Below are 19,955 nucleotides of genomic sequence, written 5' to 3'. Positions count from 1 at the left end.
TCTCTCACAGTTGTCCACACACATAAAATTACCATTTCCTGTGTACTTGTGTGTGCACTTTTCATTTAAATGCACACAGAATTACGCACAGTGGCAAATTGCAAAAAAGGAGCCAAGCGCGGGCTGGGCCAGAGGCTGCGTGGGACACTATTCAAATCATCAAATTAGCACACTTATGCACACACAGCGATACTCGCACATATTGAAATCAATTAAGATACAAAAGCGCGCCAAAAATGGTAGAAAAAGAAACAGAAACTTTCAGCACGCTGCTGGCCCTACCGCTCGCTTCGTGTGGCTGCCATGTGTAGGAGGAATGTGTGGGAAGGTTATTTCGCTTTTACTTTACTTTTCTTCATTACTTTTTTTTTTTTTGGTGTGTGCCTGTGTTGCATAACTTGCGGCACGCTTGTGGCCAAACAACCGCACAGGTGTTCCAGGGCGTGGGCGTGTGGGCGTGTGGACGTTCTTGGTCGACTGATAAAAAATGCAAATGCTTTAATTAAAAGCTTTGCAGCTTCGTCGAAGCGTGACGCCCAAATGGGCCATGGAGCGAGGGAGCGAGGGAGCGACGGGGGCGTGGCATGAGCAATCGGCTGCCAGTGTTGCATAATATTAAAGGTTTAAGCGCTGCCAAAAAACATAAAGTAAAAGAAAACGGTTGGCGGGGGTGGCAAAATAATGGAGTAGCAAGGATATGGGTATGAGGGTTGAAAATACACACCCAGATACCAACACACACACACACACACACATGTTTGTTGTGATTTTTATTGCATACTTTTGTGCGCCGCGCAATTTATGCAAGATTTTCAGCAATTTTTGCGCTCCCCGCCGCCCTTTTTGTTTCATTCTTTTTTTTCTCTCTTGTGTGTTTTGCATAAATTTTTAGTGGTTTAGGCAGAATGCCATCACTAGCTCCAAAGCGAACTTCTCTCTGTTTTTTTTCTTTTTTTTTTGCCACCCAGAAACCATAATAGCTGGGAGATTATTACGAGCCATGGCACATGCACCTACTTTTTGGCTCTTTGTACGTTTTGGTGGGAGTGGAAAAATGTCTTCATAAAATGTTTGGGAAATTTGTTAATAGCAGCAGACACTGTGGTGCCATGAAGCCATGCAGCTGCCAGTGGGCAGTGACAACTTGTTGTTGCTGCTGAAGAGTCTCTAGAATTTGTAGAAAAAATAACATTTCATTTCATTTTTCGATTCGGAACAATATCATTATCTGATTTCACACAAAAAAAAAATTCTAAAAAAAATTTAAAATTCACTATGGAAAAACTGCAATTTTTTTTGAAAGAATGCCAACTCGTAACATGAAACAAACATACAAAAATGTTGGCAATGCAGATGAAAAAACTGCGAGCTGCGAATCGAAATGGGCAAATAACTAACAAAAGAGAGATAGAGACAGAGAGAGAGAGAGAGAGAGGGAGCGATTCTGGCAGCGAATGGAAGGGACCCTTTTCCCCATCCCCAACAATGTCTGTTGCCACTGTGCTGGCAGTACTGTTGTTTTGTTGTTAGGAAATGACATAATTAATTGATTGCAACATGATACTTTCTCTGTAACTTTCCCTGCTCCCCAATATTACTTTCGCCATCTTCCACCCACAAAACCACTCCGTGGTAATAACAAAAAATAAAATAAAAGAAAAGAAAAGAGAGGAGCAAAAAGTTTCGATGCAGGGTTGGAGCTTCATTAGGATGACAAGAGAAGGGGTGGTAGGGGTGCTAGTGGTGGGGTGTGGCAGGGAAAAGTTCAGAGTCAAAGCTGCAAATAGATGGGCTCTTTTACGGTAATACGAAGGGAGCAGCATAGCATGTATGCGTGTATTCGTGTGTGTGTGTGTGTCTGTGTGTGTTTTTCTGTAGGTAAATCGCGCCAAATGAGTTGGCAAAACTGCACAAGCAATGAATATTACACGCCACAGGCAGGGGCACGAACAGGAAGGAAACTGCCCGCAAGGACAAACGACAACGATGCTGTGGCAGTGGCGGCAGCGGCGACGGCGTCGGCGGCACTGCTGCCAGCATACAACATTTTTATCATGCTTCAACTAATTGCAGGTCTCCCTGGCAAGAACCTGAACCTGAACCTCGAACCATAACCGGAATCAGAATTAAGAGAGACAGAGACAGACACGGGGAAGAACAGCCAGCCAAAAGGACATCAGAACGCCCGCACAGCAGGGCGCCAGCAGGTCCTGTCCGCAAACACCACCACATACACACATACATATAGACATATTTATATGCGTGAGTGTGTGTCCTGCCACATAACATAAATTCTCATAAGCGTAATGCTTTGAAATTGGAGCAAACTGTGATACCACACACTCTTCTCTTCCCTCTACCATCTCCCGTCTCCAGAAAGGGAGCGATTCTTTCCCTATTTTGCTTCACCCAAAATCCCCCCACAGTGCACAGTGGGTAAAGGTCTATGCTGCTCGCAATTTATGCCATTGCTCTCAGATTTGTTCTTCAGCAACTCAGACGCACAAGCGAAAAGTGCAAAGGGGAATGCTCGAGAATGTGCAAATTCAAAATCCCCAAAAAACAAATCAATCTCTGGCATTTAAATTTCCGTTTTGTTTTTCACACCACTGTGCCTGAGTGTCCCTTCCCTTGAAGCTATTGAAATTGAACAGGCGACCGACCCGCCCACCCACCAACGCAACCTCTCGTCCTTCGTGATGCCTTAATGAGCTCCATGGCAGCAGTCTGCAGTGTCGTCTGCTTTAACATAATTAATAAAACCCATACGACAAACCATCGGACAGCACAGCACAGCACAGGACAGGACACGAGGCACGAGAGCCAAGAGGCAGGGACACAGTGAATTTTCTTGAGAAAACTTTGATTTTTTGTTGTGTCGTTTTTGTTTTGCATTGTTTTTACGTTTAGGGCTGATTTTATTATAAATAATTATAATGTTTCAGAGCAGGCCAAGCGAAAGCCAAACAACAACAACAACAACAACAACTCAGCAAAAAATACAAAAATAAAATCAATAACCACCACGGCGGCCTCAAGTTAAAATTTACATACAAACCCAACCCAACCCCACCCACCGGATGAGTATGGTGATGGATGGGTGTATGGGGGGGGATAAAGGTTCTTTCGGCAGGTGGGTGGCTGGCTGGCTGGCTGGCTTTCTGTTTGAGGTTGGGTTTCAGCGATTGGGTTTTTGTGCACCTCAAGGCTGGCCCATCATCGGTTCCGAGTATCTTGCACGTTCTGTTCGTGGGGAGCTGCTGCCAGTCCCAACATCCTTTGGCAGGGCTATGGCAATGTATATTGTTTCCGGAACAAGGACAAACAAAGGCAGGCAGGCGTGCACACAATAAGCCAATCTCGATTATACTCGAAATTCGTTTTGGGAAAATTTAATTTCGTTCAAATTAAAAATTTGTGCAAATGGAAATCAATAAAAAAAAATAAACTAAAATAAGTACAAGGAAAAGTATGCACAAAGTTTATAAATCAATGGAAAAATATTACATATATAATACATAGTATACATATGTAATATAATATATAGACTATTTTTAGGGCCGAAAAAAAACCCCAATAGCTATTGATTACAAATACCAAGAAAATGCCAGTAATTGGCAACACAGACTAGCCAAGAGTTTGCCCTAGAGAGTTTTGCCCTACCTTCATTAACAATGAATTCGGTTCAAGCGAAAGGACAAGGCAAAAATAATTGAATTCTGTTCAAAGCCAATTATCCGTTCAAGGATATGGGAAACCCAAGCACATGTTGCGACTCACATTTACTTATACCATATACATATATGTATATATATGTACGTATCTATATTATAGGCTAAACGGAATGCAACCTTCTACTACATCGTCATGTGCAGGCGTTCACTTGGTAAATTATGACTAAGAGCCTGAAAATAATTGGCATTGCTGAAGGCACACAACCCACAGAGAGAGGCCACAGGCCGACAGAGTACAACACACAGAACGTTTGTTTCAGAAGAGTTCTTTGGGTGTAAATTGAGTCAAGTCCCAAAGGTGGCAGGGGCAGGGGCAGCGGCAGTAGGGACGGTTCAGTATTCGAAGTTCCTCAATGCACTGTGCACGTTGGTTATTTATTGTGTATTTGCATTATTACGAGTGAAGCGAACTACTCAACTGTGAAGAGAGCAGTACCAGGAGCAGGAGCAGGAGTGGGGAAGCACCACAGCACAGCACATCACATTGGATAGCACATCGCATCGCTCAAATGGCCGTCAAGGCTCGGACAGCTGACCGAGTTTGGGGTGGGGAGGCGAGGCGGTTCTGTTCGTTCCGTTCTTCCTTTAGTCAGTCAGTCAGTCGCCGATATGTACCTCCCTTTATCCTTTGTCCTTTCTGCACACACAACAACAAACATTATTGGCAACTTGTTTAGTTTGTTTTTGTAATTTTGCCATGTATGTGAGGACCCACTCTCGTGTGGATATGGGAATGAAAAATATATTGATATTTTTAGACCGCTTGTGCAATCTACGTGCATAAGGACCCAGGACCCATCGATCCTTGCCATCGTGTGTGTCTGTGTGTGTCTGTTTGCTTAGCTAATAGAATCATCTCAACATATTTATGTCACATGAAACTATTTATTTGCCCTCTGCACACACACACACACACACACAGCCCAGCCCTCCCCCCCTCTTAATACAGACATAGTAAACTCATTGACAGACAGATACGACAGTGCAACAGACAGTTATGACAGACACAAAATTGCACGGCCAGCGCCATCAGTCATAAAAGTGGAACCACGAACAGAATTTTAGAGTAGCTTCAGCATACCATTTATCACAGCTGCAGAAGCTGTCGCGCTGCGTGTCTAAATGAACGAAAGGAGGATAAAAATCTTTATTGAAACTACTACTTTGACTATTTCCAGCTAGGGTAAACTGTACTTGCTTGTGTGTGGGGAGGCAACTGTACCTATTCTGTACTTTCAATAAAATTCAAGAATAATCAAACGACTGCTGGCAAAAACTGTACTTTACTTCAGTGTTGGGAAACTGTACTCCTACAATGATAAGCGGCAACTGTACTGCTTTGGATAGTGTTGGATAGCTGCACCCACTATATTTTGTGGCAACTGTACAATGTACCCAAGCTACAACTGTACATCAAATAATATTAAGCAGCTAAATTTAGGTACTTCATTTCGATTTGAGTTTATAGCTATCCCCCACCCACACCACCACACAACTAAGTCTACTGGCAGCAACTGTACTTGACAGGGAATGCCATGAGGCATGCATCAACTGCCTCGGCCATAAACTTCCACACGAAAAAAGATGCTTACACATGAATGCAGTCCCTTAACGTTCAAGGCAAACATGACTTACATGCCCACGCCCATCCCCCGCCCAGTCCGCCAGCCCACGGCATGGACAGGACAAAGACGTACATCAAACAATTTTGGTTGCAACATTGGCAAGTTTGACAAGCCAGAAGATTGAGTACGTGCTGCACATTGACAAATGGAACGCGCTCGCCACGAATCTCTGGGATTATGTTCAACGGCCGTGGAATTGAGGCAAAAGGCGCGGCACAGGACGCGCCCTGATGATGGATCAGCCAACCTACAAGCTCACATTCGTTTGCTACTTTCTGAAGACTTACGTGCAAATTGAATATTTGTTTTCGGATAACACTCACCTGTAAAGAAAAGAAGAGAATTTTCGATTAGTTGCTGGGCATACAAATATAAAGAACATTTTTTTTAGATTTTGGAGGAATGGTAGACAAGGGAGTGTGGCCTCAGGCATCAAAGGAGAAGAGGCCTAACCTCAGCCGTCGTTAACAGACTTTATAGTAGGAGTATTCGTTAGCCTCTACTAGCATGTATTCTTTTTTTTAACTTAAATTACAATTATTAATATATTTGGAGTGTCATGCAGCAGCTCCCCTCGGTTGGGCATGACATAGCAGTGGAAATGTATTCAAAAATCATAATTTAATAATAAATTTAAATACAAATTTAACTTTTAGTCTTGTCTAACGATTTCTTAGCTTTCAACGTAAAGTTTCTAATCTATTTTACCGGAAAATATATCACAAGAAACTGAGAAGTAAATAAAGTTCAAGTTTAAAGCTCAATGGTGGAGCTGCTGGGAACAGTTTCAGTTCACAAGATCTCTCGGTTTGGCATCTTAAATTTCATGAAATCCCCAAGATTGTCAGCTTGTGAACTGTGCACTTGAATAGGTTCTTTGCCAGCCTGGAGAGACTGGAGGTCATTGCATGTGGCACTCACTCTCTCTCTCCCTCTCTCTCTCTCTCTCATCCTATGCAAAAGGCGAGTGGCAGCAACAAATGTGCATTGAAAGAAGGAGAAGTCAAGGCGGTGGTGGCGCGTCGCTGTAGTTGGCATTGACAAAAGCCCAGGAGTTAACTCTAGGACTTGTTCCGGGGTCTCTCTTTGTCAGCTCCCTAGAGCCTCAACCTCATTCTCCACCTCATTCTCGTTTTGGATGGCTTATGCTTTCCGGTACACCACACCACAACACACCACACCACACCATACCACATGCACGCATTCCCATTCAATTGGGTTCCATTGCAGTCATGCATTTTTAAAAGGGGCAGCAAGAAGGACTCCTACGATGACGATGATGACGATGACTGAAGTGGGAAATCAAATGTTTGTAATTAAAATTAAATATTCTATTAAAGGATCAAAACTGCAAGAGCCAAAAGGATGCTGCAGCAGCAATGCAGCCGAGCCGGTAAACATGGCAATCAAAAGCGCTGTATGCATATAAAGTAGATGGATACCACAGACACAGGACACATGTATATCTAGATAGATACATACATATGTATGCATACATGTACCCTATGCCCGTGTATATATATATTCCATAACACAAATGTTTAATCAACGCAGCAACAGTACGAGGACGGGAGCAAAGGGACACTGCCTGGACCTAGGAAAATAAATAGCACATCATCAGCTTACAGCGAGAAGGCAGTGTGGCAGCGTGGCAGCGTGGCAGAGTGGCAGTGGCAGTATGGCGAGGAGGAGGAGTGGTTTTTGGGGTCTAGGACTGGCTCCTAGTGACAACTAGGCAAGCGTGAAATGTCAAGTGCTCAAGCCTGAATTCGGTTTTGGCAAACACACACACACGCCAGAACCCACACAGGACGAGACGAACCAAAGGCCAAATGGGGGCAAACGCAAATACTAGTCCAACGAAACGATGAGCTGAGCTGAGATGAGATGCACAAAGCAAACACAAACCAAAGATGTCTGTTTGGTTTTGCCTCTTACAACATCAATTAATAATTGAATAATATATAGCCACACACACACACACAGCTGGTTATTAAGTGGAAGGAGTGAAAATCCCCAGGTGAGTCCACACACACACAAGCATGGGGACATCCATCCAACCAGACACATCATCAATAAATACTTTACGATTTGTATGCAGCAGTTTCTGAAGCAGATGCCGGAGAGCACAACATTTAATCAGAGAACTACTTTCAGAGATGCATGGATTAAAAAGTAGAAAAACACGCTCGTAAATGGTTTCACATGCATGCAAGTTTGTTACATTTTAATTGGCTCAACCCAAGGGCATTAATTCCATAAAATATAATATTTTACAAGAATATTTATTAATAGATATTTATTAATTTACTAAAATCTGCTAAGAAGCTGTTATTGCTATGCAATGTTAAATCAGCTTTAAAATTTGAATTCTATTTCTGATGCTATAGAAAAGTAGTAATATTTAAGCATGGCAAAATGTGATTGATACCTATAATGTAATGACATGTGATAGTCATTATAGTACCATATTATTTTACATATTTAATTATTTCTGCGAAATATTCAGATGTGAAGCATATCAGCAATCAAATAATGAGTTTGTGGACGTGCCATGACATGCCAGGCCATCAACAACAGCAGAGGCACGCTGCCGCATTACGCGTTGATACGCTGAAAATATATTTATTAATTTCCAGAGTTGTGCTTGCAGTAATTTATAGTAATTGCCAGCTTGTCATCGTTTTGTCCTGCCAAAATGAATTGTAGTGAAACGTTTTATTATATGCTCTAACGCCAATTACAGATTTTCACATTTCATTAATTCCAACCAAATAATACAACAACAACAACAGCAAAAAAAAGACTGCTTTAAATATTCCACAAGTAAAACAACGCAAAACCAAAACAAACAATTAAAAAAAACTTCGCTACCAGGAGAAAAGGTGTTAGATAATGAAAGCACTGCACTCTTCTCCTCTCTTCTCGCAGCAAATAAATGCCGAACAATTCGAGTGCTTTTATTACCATTAAATATTTATGAAGTTATTCTGTTTAATTATATTTTTTTTCACGTCCGCTGTATAATTATGCAGTGGAACAAAAAATGCAATGAATAAATGAATAATTATATAAATATTTATGGAGTTTTAGACCGATTCAGAACAGTTGCTAATAATTTAATATTATGCAAATTGGTCAGCACTGAGCCCGACCCCGATCCCGATCCCGACCCCTGACCGCTGGCCAACACTGGCAGCAGCAGCTAGCAGAATCCACTGTGGATGCTGGGGGCTGGGTGGGAGCAAAGACCACACTAGCAATTGATTTGCGATTGTTGTGCGAATTACGTTTGAGGCACAAATGAATTAAATTGATTTTGAATTGATTTGGTTTTCTGGTTTCGAGTTACGGGTTGTCTGTGTTTCCTTTTTGGTCTTCCTGCTTCCTGCTCTGCGGGCTAGCCACCCTGCCAGCTAGCTCTTTGGCCACCAGAGCAGAACGAGAGCGAGAACGGCAGCCATATCGCCACTGGTTAGCCATCATTCAGCATAGGAATCGGGTTTCGGTTTGGGACAGCAGCAGGAGCAGGAGCAGAGCAAATGGTTAATCAAGGGCGTGACACTCGCTCAGGTTCAGAGCTCTGTGTCGTTTAGTTTTACTCGGACTTCCTTTTGCAGGGATCACCCTTCCCTTCTGACTGTTGACACAGTAATTCCTTCCCTTTTTTTTTTTTTTTTTTGACGCAGAAGGAAGCCTTTCCGACGGTATATCCTAATGTCGCTGCGACCCCCCAGAAAAAAAGCCTTCCTGGAGTGATCTCTCTTTTGGTGGATTCTAACGATTTTGAGGCCTCGGGCCCCAGGGTATCAAATGTTTCAGACACCCAAAAAGACAGCGCTGTCTTCCTGTTTTGGTTTTGTTGCTGGTTCGCTTTTATTGCAACGCATCCTTTTATGTCCTGCTGTGATTGTCAGGCCACCCCACCACCACCCAACCGTTCATGCATGCGGCACTCCGCGTGTTCTCTTTCTCTCTCTCTCTGTCTCTCCATCAATGTTTGCACTGCGAACCGCACACACACACCAAAGAGTCCCCGCACAGTTTTACGTTTATATTTCGCAGGATATTTGCCCATCTCCAGCTACTCTCCAGCTCTCCCTCTCTCTCTCTGTCGCTCTCTCCTCTGCTGCATTCCGTGTTGTACATAAATATGAAATTTATTAGTGAATGTTGCATATCCTTTTCTGCGTGTCAGTTCCGGCTTCCATTGCACTGGCCAGACCAGCCATCCAACCCAACCAGCAGCTGCAGCTGCAACGACATCATTATTGGACATGGCCAGCACCACCACCCCCACTCGCACCCCCACTCGCACCCCCACTCGCATCACCACTCGCACCCCTACTCGCATCACCACTCGCACATACGTGCCTCGTGGCTCCGTGCGCTCAGATCTGCTGCTCCTGCCATTACCATTCCGGTGCAAAACCCCAGGCTTTATCGTCATTTCGTGGAATGCTCGTTCGGGGTTTTTTGCGATTTTAATTTGTTAAATGCATTTTGGTCCGGTTCATCCCATGGGCGCATCGAGTGGCAGTGCCGGTACTTAACCCCTTAACGGCATATGGGGTCAACATGGAAAGTGAGTGGTTCCAGAATAAAGAAAGAAAGAAAACTTAAAAAAAAAAAAATAATAAATTCAATTGCTTAGCAATACTAAGAATGTGCTACGGCATAGGAATAAATATATAAAAATACATAGTAATATTCCTACATATAAAGGTATGTATAGGGAATGAATAATTTCCATTTGAATCCAATCCAATGTTCCCTGGGTTAATGGTCGCCGAAAAATCCCTGCCAGTCTCTCTGTCTTTCTTTTTCTCTGAAACATTAACTCATGTTTGCTTCTCTTCTTTCCCTCTCTCTCTCTCTCTTGTTGCTCTGATTTTCTCTGACAGTCGCGACAACTTTCGCCTTCGCGGCAACCAAAATCAATTAATGCAATTTCATTATTTGAACACTATTCGTTCCTCTCCGCTGTCTTTGCTCTCTTTCCATCTTTGCATCTTGTTTGGTTTTCCGATTTTCCAACAATTTCGTCTGGCATTTTGCGTTATTTTATGTGGTTTTTTTTTATACGACAGAAAGTTGTGTTCCCCCCCATTTTTCAGTGCGAAAATTTATTCATTGCGGCCTGCAAGTGGGTTAACTTTTTCGGGCGGGCTCGGTCTCGCACTCGCACTCGGGCTCGGACGCTTTCCCGGGTGACATTTTATTGTGGTTTCTCTCTGTCTCTGTCTCTCTATTTGCAGCAATTTCTCGAATTTGCAAAGTCCAATGGGTGTCCATAGAACTGTTAAATCGATATGGCCATACATATATCTCCCTTGGCCAGGGTATTATTCGCTTCGTTTCCATACTTTGGTTTGGGGTTTGTTTTTTTTTTTTTGTCGTTTATCGATGTGAGCTTTTACGCTATTATTTGATTTTTATTTGGGGTCCTACTCTGTTCTCCGCTTGCCGCATTTCATGAGTTATTGTCGCTCGTGGACTGCGGCTTCAATGCGAACTAGGCCACTGATTGGTGATGAGGAGAGAGCACAGAGAGGGTACACGGTACCCAGCCAAGCTGTCGCTGGCCTTTTTGGCAACAGTTCCTGGCCCCCCTTGTGGCGTCATTTTTATTCCCATTGCCCCATACTCGTATTTTTGTGGCGTCTCCTGAGCAAGAGAGAAAACGAGAGCACAGCGGAAATGTTTGACTCTCTTTCAACTATAGGTACACCCAGAGAAAAAAACACGCACTGACAATCGAATATTTACACGTAGATTTAAATATTTACGAGTGTTAAAATTGGTAAAAGGTATTATAAAATTTTATTTTTATATATTTTATTTAATATTTAAAATAAATAATATATTTCATATCTAAATTGAATATTTTTATATTCAGAGTAAATAATTTCGATCAAATTTAATATTTCTTAAATATTTAAGATTGTCAAAATTGGTACAAGGTATTTTAAATTTTAATTTGAATATATTTGATAAAATATTTGAAATAAATATATTTCGTTCAAATTTAAAATACTAATTTTATGTTTTAGTTTAAAACTAATTTGAATTCTATTTAGTTTCACTTCATTGTTCTGTCATTTTTCTCTGAGTGTATGTATGGGTGCATGGGGGGATGTCGCTTCTGGTCAGGATATGCTTGAGGCTAGTGCGTTTCCTTAATGCGACAATGTTTGCTCAATGTCACAGTCTCTCTACAGTCTCTCTCTCTCTCTCTCTCTCTCTGTGCCTCTGTTGGAGTCTGTGTGACTTCCGTTTGTCGCAGAGCACTTCAAATTCTAAGATACGTATGCGTATATATAGTATATGTACAATAGATACGTATATATGTATATATCTATCCATTTGGTATATTTAATGCCTTAAGCCACTTGACATTGACAGTTATGACACGTGCTCAAGGCTCGATGAAAACTTTTGACTTGCGTCTCGAGGGCGTATACCCGGAAATCCTCATTAGAAGCTCCACTGAAGCGCAGCCGTCTGTCCCTCTTGAGCTTGAGAGCCTTAAAACCTCTTCTGCTGCTGCTTCCAAAATGCAGTGAAAATTCCACTTGAGATTTAATTAAATTGAGAAATAAATTCATAGTTTGATTACAGCTCAAACACTTGCCCAATTAAAGGCATAACAGGAGGTCAGTTTTACCGACAAATAGACAGCACTTTAAATAAATATTTATTTAAAGTAGCAATGGCCAGAAGTGCAAGGCAGCTAGAAGCTATGGGATACCCTGTAGTTTTTATGAACAACGCAGAGGACAGTCGTATGGATTTAGGCCTTGAGTGGGCCAGGAGGAATGCCACTAGAACTGCAGTCAGAGTGGAGGAGAAGGCGGTGTCCTGCAATTAAAGAATCCATGCCAAAATTTAGAGCAGTAGGTCCGAATGATGGACGAAAGCATACGGAATAGCACTGCGGAAAAGCTTAAGACGAAAGAGGAAATGTGGGATACTTCCAAACAGGTGGAAGTGGCAGCTACTGGAACCAAAGTTGAAGGCTGCTAATGAAATGAATGAGAGGTAATCCGGGACGAATCTAAAAATCAGGAATATTTTAGGTTCAATTCAGGGCATAAGGAAAAGTCGAAGGTGTTTAAAGTGTGACATGGGTGCCTAACCAAATGAGGAGGAGCACTCATGTAAGTGCGAGTATGCAGTAGCATACCCTGTGTCTTTCGCTCCCTCGCTCTCTATCTCTATCTCTGTCTCTGGCTCTGGCTCTGGCTCTGTTGCAAGGGCAAATGTATAAATATCTAACTTTTATTTACATTTTCATCTCTCTGTCTCGCCTCTCCCTCGCCTCTACGTAATGGAATGGAATTTCTCTTTGAGCAAAAAATGCTGTTTTCTTCTGTCTGTGTGTGTGTGTGTGTGTGTGTGTGTGTGTCAGTGTTTGTGTGTGCTGCAAGTGTGGGTGTGTTGCATGTGTAGTTGAGATGCTTTGGTCTAACCTTTGACTATACGGCAAATATTCCAACAATTTTGTGTGTGAATTACCCCAAACCTCTCTCCTGCAGTTAACCCCCCCATCCCTCGCTTGGATGGGGCGCCTCCTACTTCAGCTGTTTTGATAATCAAGCGCAAACCTGGAGGTAAACTAGGGAACATCTCTCTATCTATGGATATCTGTGTTTGTGTGTGTGTGTAATCCAAGATGGCAGCAAACCAACATCCGGCTAAGAAGCAGAACCAGTGAGAGAGTGAGAGAGAGAGAGGTGGCAGAAGGGTGTCAGCAGGCAGAAGTGCGAGAAAATGCGAGGAAGTGCCAGAAGTACAAATGTAATGGCAAATTTTTGAAATTAGTATGCAACACGCATCACAGTGGCAGGAATGGCACTGCCACTGCACTATGGGGAATTCCCACTTTAGTCATTTTCTCAAAGTATTAAAATTGGTTTTTTTTTTTTGTAACATATTAGAAAACTTCAAACTTTAAAGTCCAATACCAAAAATGTTATATAACATAGCACTGTTAAGTCTAACAGCTGTTAAAGTCAGCTGTTGCTGTAGAGCACTTGTTTAAGATTGCAATATTTTTGCAGCCTATTTTCAAATGCCACTATTCAAACGCGAAACATTCTTTTTGTAAATTTAGGTAGCAATCACACGGGTTTTAACTATGTAATGGTTGTACTTATACTTTGTTGTTGTGCGTGTTCTATTATTTTTGCAGTGGAAACGTTCTCAAGCCATTTTTTGGAAATATATTTCAAGTTCGTGGAGACATATAAAAAGTTAGGGTTGACAGTGTACGTCTATTGTATGTCGTAGCTAATAATTTTGTTTAAGGCAGTTTGTCTAAATGCCACTTTTGCGCACTATCTGCGCAAATTAATTTTTTGCAGCGGACTTCGGTTTTCAACGCGCAGCTGTTTGAAGTATGGCGCGGGCAATGCAATCAAGAATGCGATTCTGGATTTTTTTTTGATAGGTTATAAAACAATCATGTTTTAAACATGTGCTATATTTAAGGTAAAAGTCAAATTGTGTGCCGAAACTAGAATGCCAAATGGAAAAAATGCATGCGGAACAAAAAATATTTTGAAAAATCATTAAAACTGGTTAATGGCCAACAAAATTATACAAAAGCGACTCGAATAGGAACAATAATCGACAAATTGGTCATCCAAAGTTGGCTTACTTGTTAGGGGTAGGAGCTAAAAAACAAGCAGCAGCTCTATCAAAACTCAGGCAATGTCTTTTGTTGATTCAGCGCAGCATAAAGGCCTTTCCCTTCCCATCGATTTTTAAATCCTCTTATTATGTGAAATTTAAGGCCCATATCAAACTTTTGAGGTTTCCAAGATTAATTAGAAAAACTAAAAAATGTCTATTAATATTAACTATTGTTTCTTTAGCTCCTAATTTCATCAAAATTAAGTTTTTCCAAAGTAAAACTTTATTTTTATGTATAAGGGTATTATAGTCAATAAATATTAATAAAATATTCCAATTTTTAATATTATAAAAAAAATTATTTTTTTTTAAATTTGTGGGGGTAACACGCCTACTTTTCCAAAAATGTTTCTAGGGGTGTACATACTAAATCAAAAACCGCATCGAAAACTTGCTTAGTTTAAAAGTTATTAATTAATACCCAAAATTGGAATTTTCCCCACAGTGCACTGGCTCCTCCACTCTCTCTCTCTCTCTCTCTCTCTCTTACTCTTTAACGCTCGTTAGCTGTCTTTCTTTGTCTCTCTGGCTTAACTTTTATGTGTGTGTTTTTATATGTGTATCTTGTGTGTGTGTGTGTGTGTGTGGGGAGGGGTTTATACCAATAAGCGGCATATTTAAGCTGCTTGTTGGTTTGGTTTTAAGTAATTTTTATAGCCATTCTTTCGTCCTCTCTTTTGTGTGCCCATTTGCCATTAAGTTTATACGATGAAAATGGAGAGAAAAAGATACGGTTTTTTGTTTAAGCATGAAGCACAGAGATATAGAATTAAAAAAAAATGTTAAAATTATCCAAACAAATGCGAGAAACAAAGTACAGTCACAATCAAAATTATCACAACCTGGCGGCTCAACCACCCATTTAGAGCCAATTATAATTGGCAAATATAATTATAGGGCTTAATTTGAGTTATAAGTTATAGCTTTTTTTATTTTTAAATAAAAATACATAAATAAAAAAAGCTCTTGTGCTATATTAATATATGTGAAAAATTTCACATCCTTACAAATAAAATGTATAAAAAAATAGGCACACGTGCCTGCACATCCGCTATTAATTTTTATAATTTTTTTATTGAACATTTTTTCTTCCTGCAGTATTTATATTTAAGTTCGAAACTAAACTAAAAAAAATTAAGCCACACCAAAACTGAGAGAATCGCCAAGAGATAATATACAATGATTCACAGAATGATTCCCAACCCCCCACACCACCCTGCCATTGCAAAACCTTTTTTGCGCACATTTTTTTTTCGCTTCTCTAGTGGTGTTTCTTTTGTTTTGTGTATTGTGTATTTTGTTTTTTTTTTGTTTTTGTTTGGCTGGCATTTTCGAAGCGGTTTATCTGGGAAAAGCCGTCGCTGCCGTCGCTGCAGCGGCGCTGCTTCGTTTTGCTGATCCTTCCAACGCTTTTCAGTTTCCGCTCACTTAGATTCATTAAAACAACTGGCGGCAAAAGTTGTCATGACCTGGGAAATACTCGTAGAAGATGAGACCGGTGGAGCCATACAAATGAGGCTAAAGGAAAACTCTCCCTCTCCCTGCTGTGGCAGAGGGAAAACTCTTCTTAAGCTGTGTCCAATCCCTGGACTCCACCAAACAAAGAAAACAAAAAAACTTTGTAGTTTAAAACTATTTTTTATATGCTTTTCTTTTATACATATATGTATTTCTACCCGCTTTTCCGCCCCATCCCTGCCTTCAGTTGTTGTAGTATTTGTGTACAAGTATTTTATATGAATTTTTAGTGTGTGTGTTTTTTTTTTGTTCTTTTTAGTTTTGTTTCGTTTTAGAAAGAACTTGCATTTTGTGTCTGCTGCTGCTGGTGCTGCTGCCGGGTTATATCTACTGCTCCTTCTTGTCCTTGTGCAAGTTGTCGTCTAACTTATGGCATCTCATTTATCTTCGTAACTCGAGAAGAACGACCAGGACGCCCAGCAGGCCCAGCGAGAGGAAAAGACCGAAGTGGAGTCAAGCAGTTATTGCATTTTGTACATTTTAAATTTTATTTTTTTTTGGTTTGGTTTGGCTCCGACTTATTTATGACCAGCCTTTATCTGCAGTTTTTCTTCTCAAATGGTATATATACTACTGTTAATTTATAAATGCGCCTGGCCGATTCAGGATGTACAGGAATCCCTCAAAGTCGCCATCTTGTGCCGCCTCCAGGGCCTCCGGCCCAAGCGAAAATTCTCGCAGGCTGCCAACGATCTGACACCGCTGAAAAGCATATTGAAACACCATGAGGGCCTCGTAGAAGTGCGACGAACGCACATGTTCGGCCACCAGGCCCATCTTTAGGGTGTCGGTCACTGTGTCGGGCACACTCGAGGCATGCAGCTCGATGTGCTCGCGGTCCGGGTCCATCGGCAGGCGTTCGATCAGTCGCTGCAGGCTTGTCGGTGTATAGCTCATCGATTCAACGGCATCGCTCATTTGGAGGCGAATTATGGGGGCCAGACTCTTGGGCTGTCTTGGATTGGGATCCTGAAAAGGCGGCGGCATCGCACACTCGGGTGCCAGCGCATTCTTGGCCAAGCTAATCAGACTGTGGCCCATTTTCAGGAAGAACCCAAAGGCATTTGCCGCCAGAGCGCCTGCCCTGCCAGGGGTAGGAGTAGGGGTAGGAGTGGCAGGGACATCACTACCGCCACCGTCGCGAGGACGCTCAGGGACCGTGGCAGTGGCAGGGGCTGCAACCCCGATCTTTGGCATCTCCGGTTCTTTGGAGGCCTTAATCAGCTCGTTGAAACGCTGACAGAAATCATTGTCGCGCTCGGGATACGCCTCCTGCATCCAGAAGAAGTGGCGCTGCTTGTCGTTCGCGAATCTCAGCACAAATACACGACCCGTGTTGCACTGGATGACGCGCCGGAATCTGGGTATACCCGGCACTGCCACAATGTCCATTTCGACTTGGCCCGTTTGGCGATCCTTCCAGCAAATGTGCATCTCCTGGCCGATGCGACGCAAATAGAGCAGACCCTTGCGACTATCCGGCTCAACCATACGGTCACGGAGTACCATCAGACCGGCCTTGTATTCAATCAGATTCTTCATATTCGAAATGTTTCACTTGTAATTTTGAGTTGTATCTTTTGTGCTCTGCAATTCGCACGGACACCGTTTTTTTTTTCTTTTTATGGGATACAGCAGCTCTTGCACCGTCTCCGACGTGCTCTGCCGTCCTAGGACCAAACCGGCAATTGACCTTTAATTGCGCACTTAAAAGTACATAAAAACGTGGCCAAGTCCAAGGAGCCGGTCACTGCTGCTTCTTCTGCTGCTGCTGCTTTTGCTGCTGCTGCTGCTGCTGCTGCTGCTGCTGCTGCTGCTGCTACCCCAGAGTGTGTCTTGTATCTATGCTGAGGAATAGTGGTGGGAGGAACAATTAAAATTAAAGCGTTTACTTATACGACTTAACGTGCAGCAATGATGTGATGTTGCCCCCTTACAGTTAAGTCCAGGTCCTTGATTTGCTTTCCCAGCACCAAGTGGGGCTCCAATTCTGATGCTTTAGTGATTATTTGACTTGTGGCTCGAGGAGCTATTGATTCTTGGCTCAATTATACATACATCATTTTTGGAATAATCTTTTCGAATGTACTTTTCATGAGACAAAAGTTAAGCTGTAACCTGGTTAATCTACTCAATATCCTCATACTTCCAATTGGCAATTTATACCCAAAAAATGTATTTCATTTTTTTTTTGATTCATTAAATTAAATATTAAATATTATATTATATATTATATAATATATATTATTTTATATAATATATTATTATATATTATTTAATATATTATTATTATTATATTAATATATTATGTTATTATATATTATATTAAATAATTATTATAATTTTCACGCGTCATTTGCAGCGCCGATAGCCAAAACTATTAGTGGATTTAAATGAGATTTGTCTGGCCATTAATGGGTTTTTAATTATAGATTCCATGCAATGTTTTCTCACTGAAGATACATACATAATATGTATTACATATGCATATCCAAATTTTGTATGTTACTCAAACTTTGCTATTTCAACGAGTTTATTTTTTGATGGCATGGTTCTATTTTTAAACACTATTTTTCTTTGTTTTTTTTAGTGGTTTTAAATGGTTTTAACTAAATTAAAAATCATTATAATTGTGCAAAAAAATAAATAAATACGAATTTTTCCAATTTAATTGATGTCAGAGTAGCATTTAATTTATTTTGAATCGATCAATGCTGGGGTTTAGATTCGATTCAATTCGATTCCGATATGGATTCCCGCTGATGAATTATTCAAGTGCAACGAATTGAGGTTGTGGTGGATACTCTCGTACGAGAGTAAGAACGAGAACGAAAGATTCCAAAACCAACAAAAGGACTTTATTTCTTTCCAATGAGCTGTGTGCATTGCCTTGTGTGTGTGTGTTGTGTTGTGTTGTTTGTGTGCTGTGAGTCCTTTCTGAGTGTTTTAATGATGGAGAAAGCCAGGAAGGCCGGCTGCTTCTCCTGGTGCCACGCGAAACGTTCGAAAGCAATTACAATTTAAGTATTTAATTAGGGAATTACGTGAGCAAACACACGTTCCACGTGTCGAAAGACCCGAGGAGTGGAGTGGAGTGGAGTGGAGAGGAGAGATGTGAAAAGGTGGAACAGCCGTCGCAAGAGGTCGAACAAAATGGAAGGCGGAATGGAAGTGAATAAAAAGGAAACCAACCAACCTCTCCACCTCTCTATATATATAATATATAAAATGAAAATGAAAATAAAAATAAAAAGAGCGTAACGTAGTGGCCCCAATCGACTTCAACATGAGACGATGTGGCATGTGCTACGTGTGTGGCTGTGTGTGTGTGGGGACACACACCTGCTGCCGGCCGCCTGCCGCCCCCATAAATGCCAATAAAAATGAAGCCAATTGCTGTTTCTCCAACAAAAAAGTACAAGAAACATTTGAGGCAGCTACAAAACAATTTGTAGTTTACGCTTTGCGCGTTCTCCAGCTCTTTCGACCGGAACGATTACAGGCAGGCAGGCAGGCAGCATCAGCAGCCAAGGCGCCAAAGGATAAGCATGTCCTGGCATCAGACTGACTTCACCCGCAAATCCCATGGGGTGGCCTCATCGAGAGCACCAGCCCCAGCAAATAGTAAATAAAATCAAGAACTATAAAAAAGCAAACGTAGAATAAAAAGAAAGAAATAAAAGGTGAGCGCTGGAAATTTAGAGACTAAAAGATACCCAAGGCTGAGGCATTTTGGATACTCTCATAGTTCTCTGGGGTAGTTTAGAGACCAAAAGATACCCCAGGATCTGCGTTTAATATATAAAAAAAAAAATAATAATATTAATAAAACAGTTTCAAACATTTCTGTGTCTGCTTTTCCTTGCCAGCTAATTTTAATCTTTTACTTGATAATCAGGGGGAACTTCTGATAATTCTTTATCTCCGAATATCTAGAAAAAGGATTTCAAAGGATTCATCCCTGGTATTTATGTATTATGGGTTTACTCAAAGCAATTGTGTGAGGCTTCCCGACATACCCTTTGCTACTCTCTAAGCAAAGGGAAAATGGTTTAAAAAAGAACCTACAAAAATTGCAAGCGTTATGTTGACAAATGCCCTTACGCGAGGAAACACCGCACCACCACACCACTCACCCGCACCCAGGCACCAACTCCCCTCTTGTGGCAATTTTCCTTCATTTTCAGTTTCATTTTTATGGCTACGCGTCGCATTTTCTTGTGCCACTGTCTACAATATATTGTACGTAGGTTGGGTGCGACAGTTGTAAATGAAATTATCGCCTTTTGACTTTTAACCATCATCAGTGGAAATATTTTGTACGTTTTTCCTTCAATTTATGCTCTGGAAAAATGAGTACCAGCACCAGAACCAGGACACA

General features: G+C 41.4%; 2 protein-coding genes across 2 annotated transcripts in view; both read right to left on the bottom strand.

Annotated features, from left to right (window-relative positions):
* The window catches only part of LOC111068985 (neurobeachin), a 179,867-nt gene that overhangs the window by 118,463 nt on the left and 41,449 nt on the right, over nt 1-19,955 (bottom strand). The window lies entirely within an intron of this gene.
* Nucleotides 15,995-17,365, bottom strand: LOC111068989 (proteasomal ubiquitin receptor ADRM1 homolog). Its single transcript, XM_022358862.2, has one exon. The coding sequence runs from the start codon at nt 17,114-17,116 to the stop codon at nt 16,151-16,153; it is 966 nt and encodes a 321-aa protein (XP_022214554.2). The 5' UTR covers nt 17,117-17,365; the 3' UTR covers nt 15,995-16,150.

This window comes from Drosophila obscura, unplaced genomic scaffold (assembly GCF_018151105.1).
Source record: "Drosophila obscura isolate BZ-5 IFL unplaced genomic scaffold, ASM1815110v1 contig_84, whole genome shotgun sequence".
NCBI classification, from domain to species: Eukaryota; Metazoa; Arthropoda; class Insecta; order Diptera; family Drosophilidae; genus Drosophila; species Drosophila obscura.
This window is presented reverse-complemented; position numbering and strand designations above follow the sequence as displayed.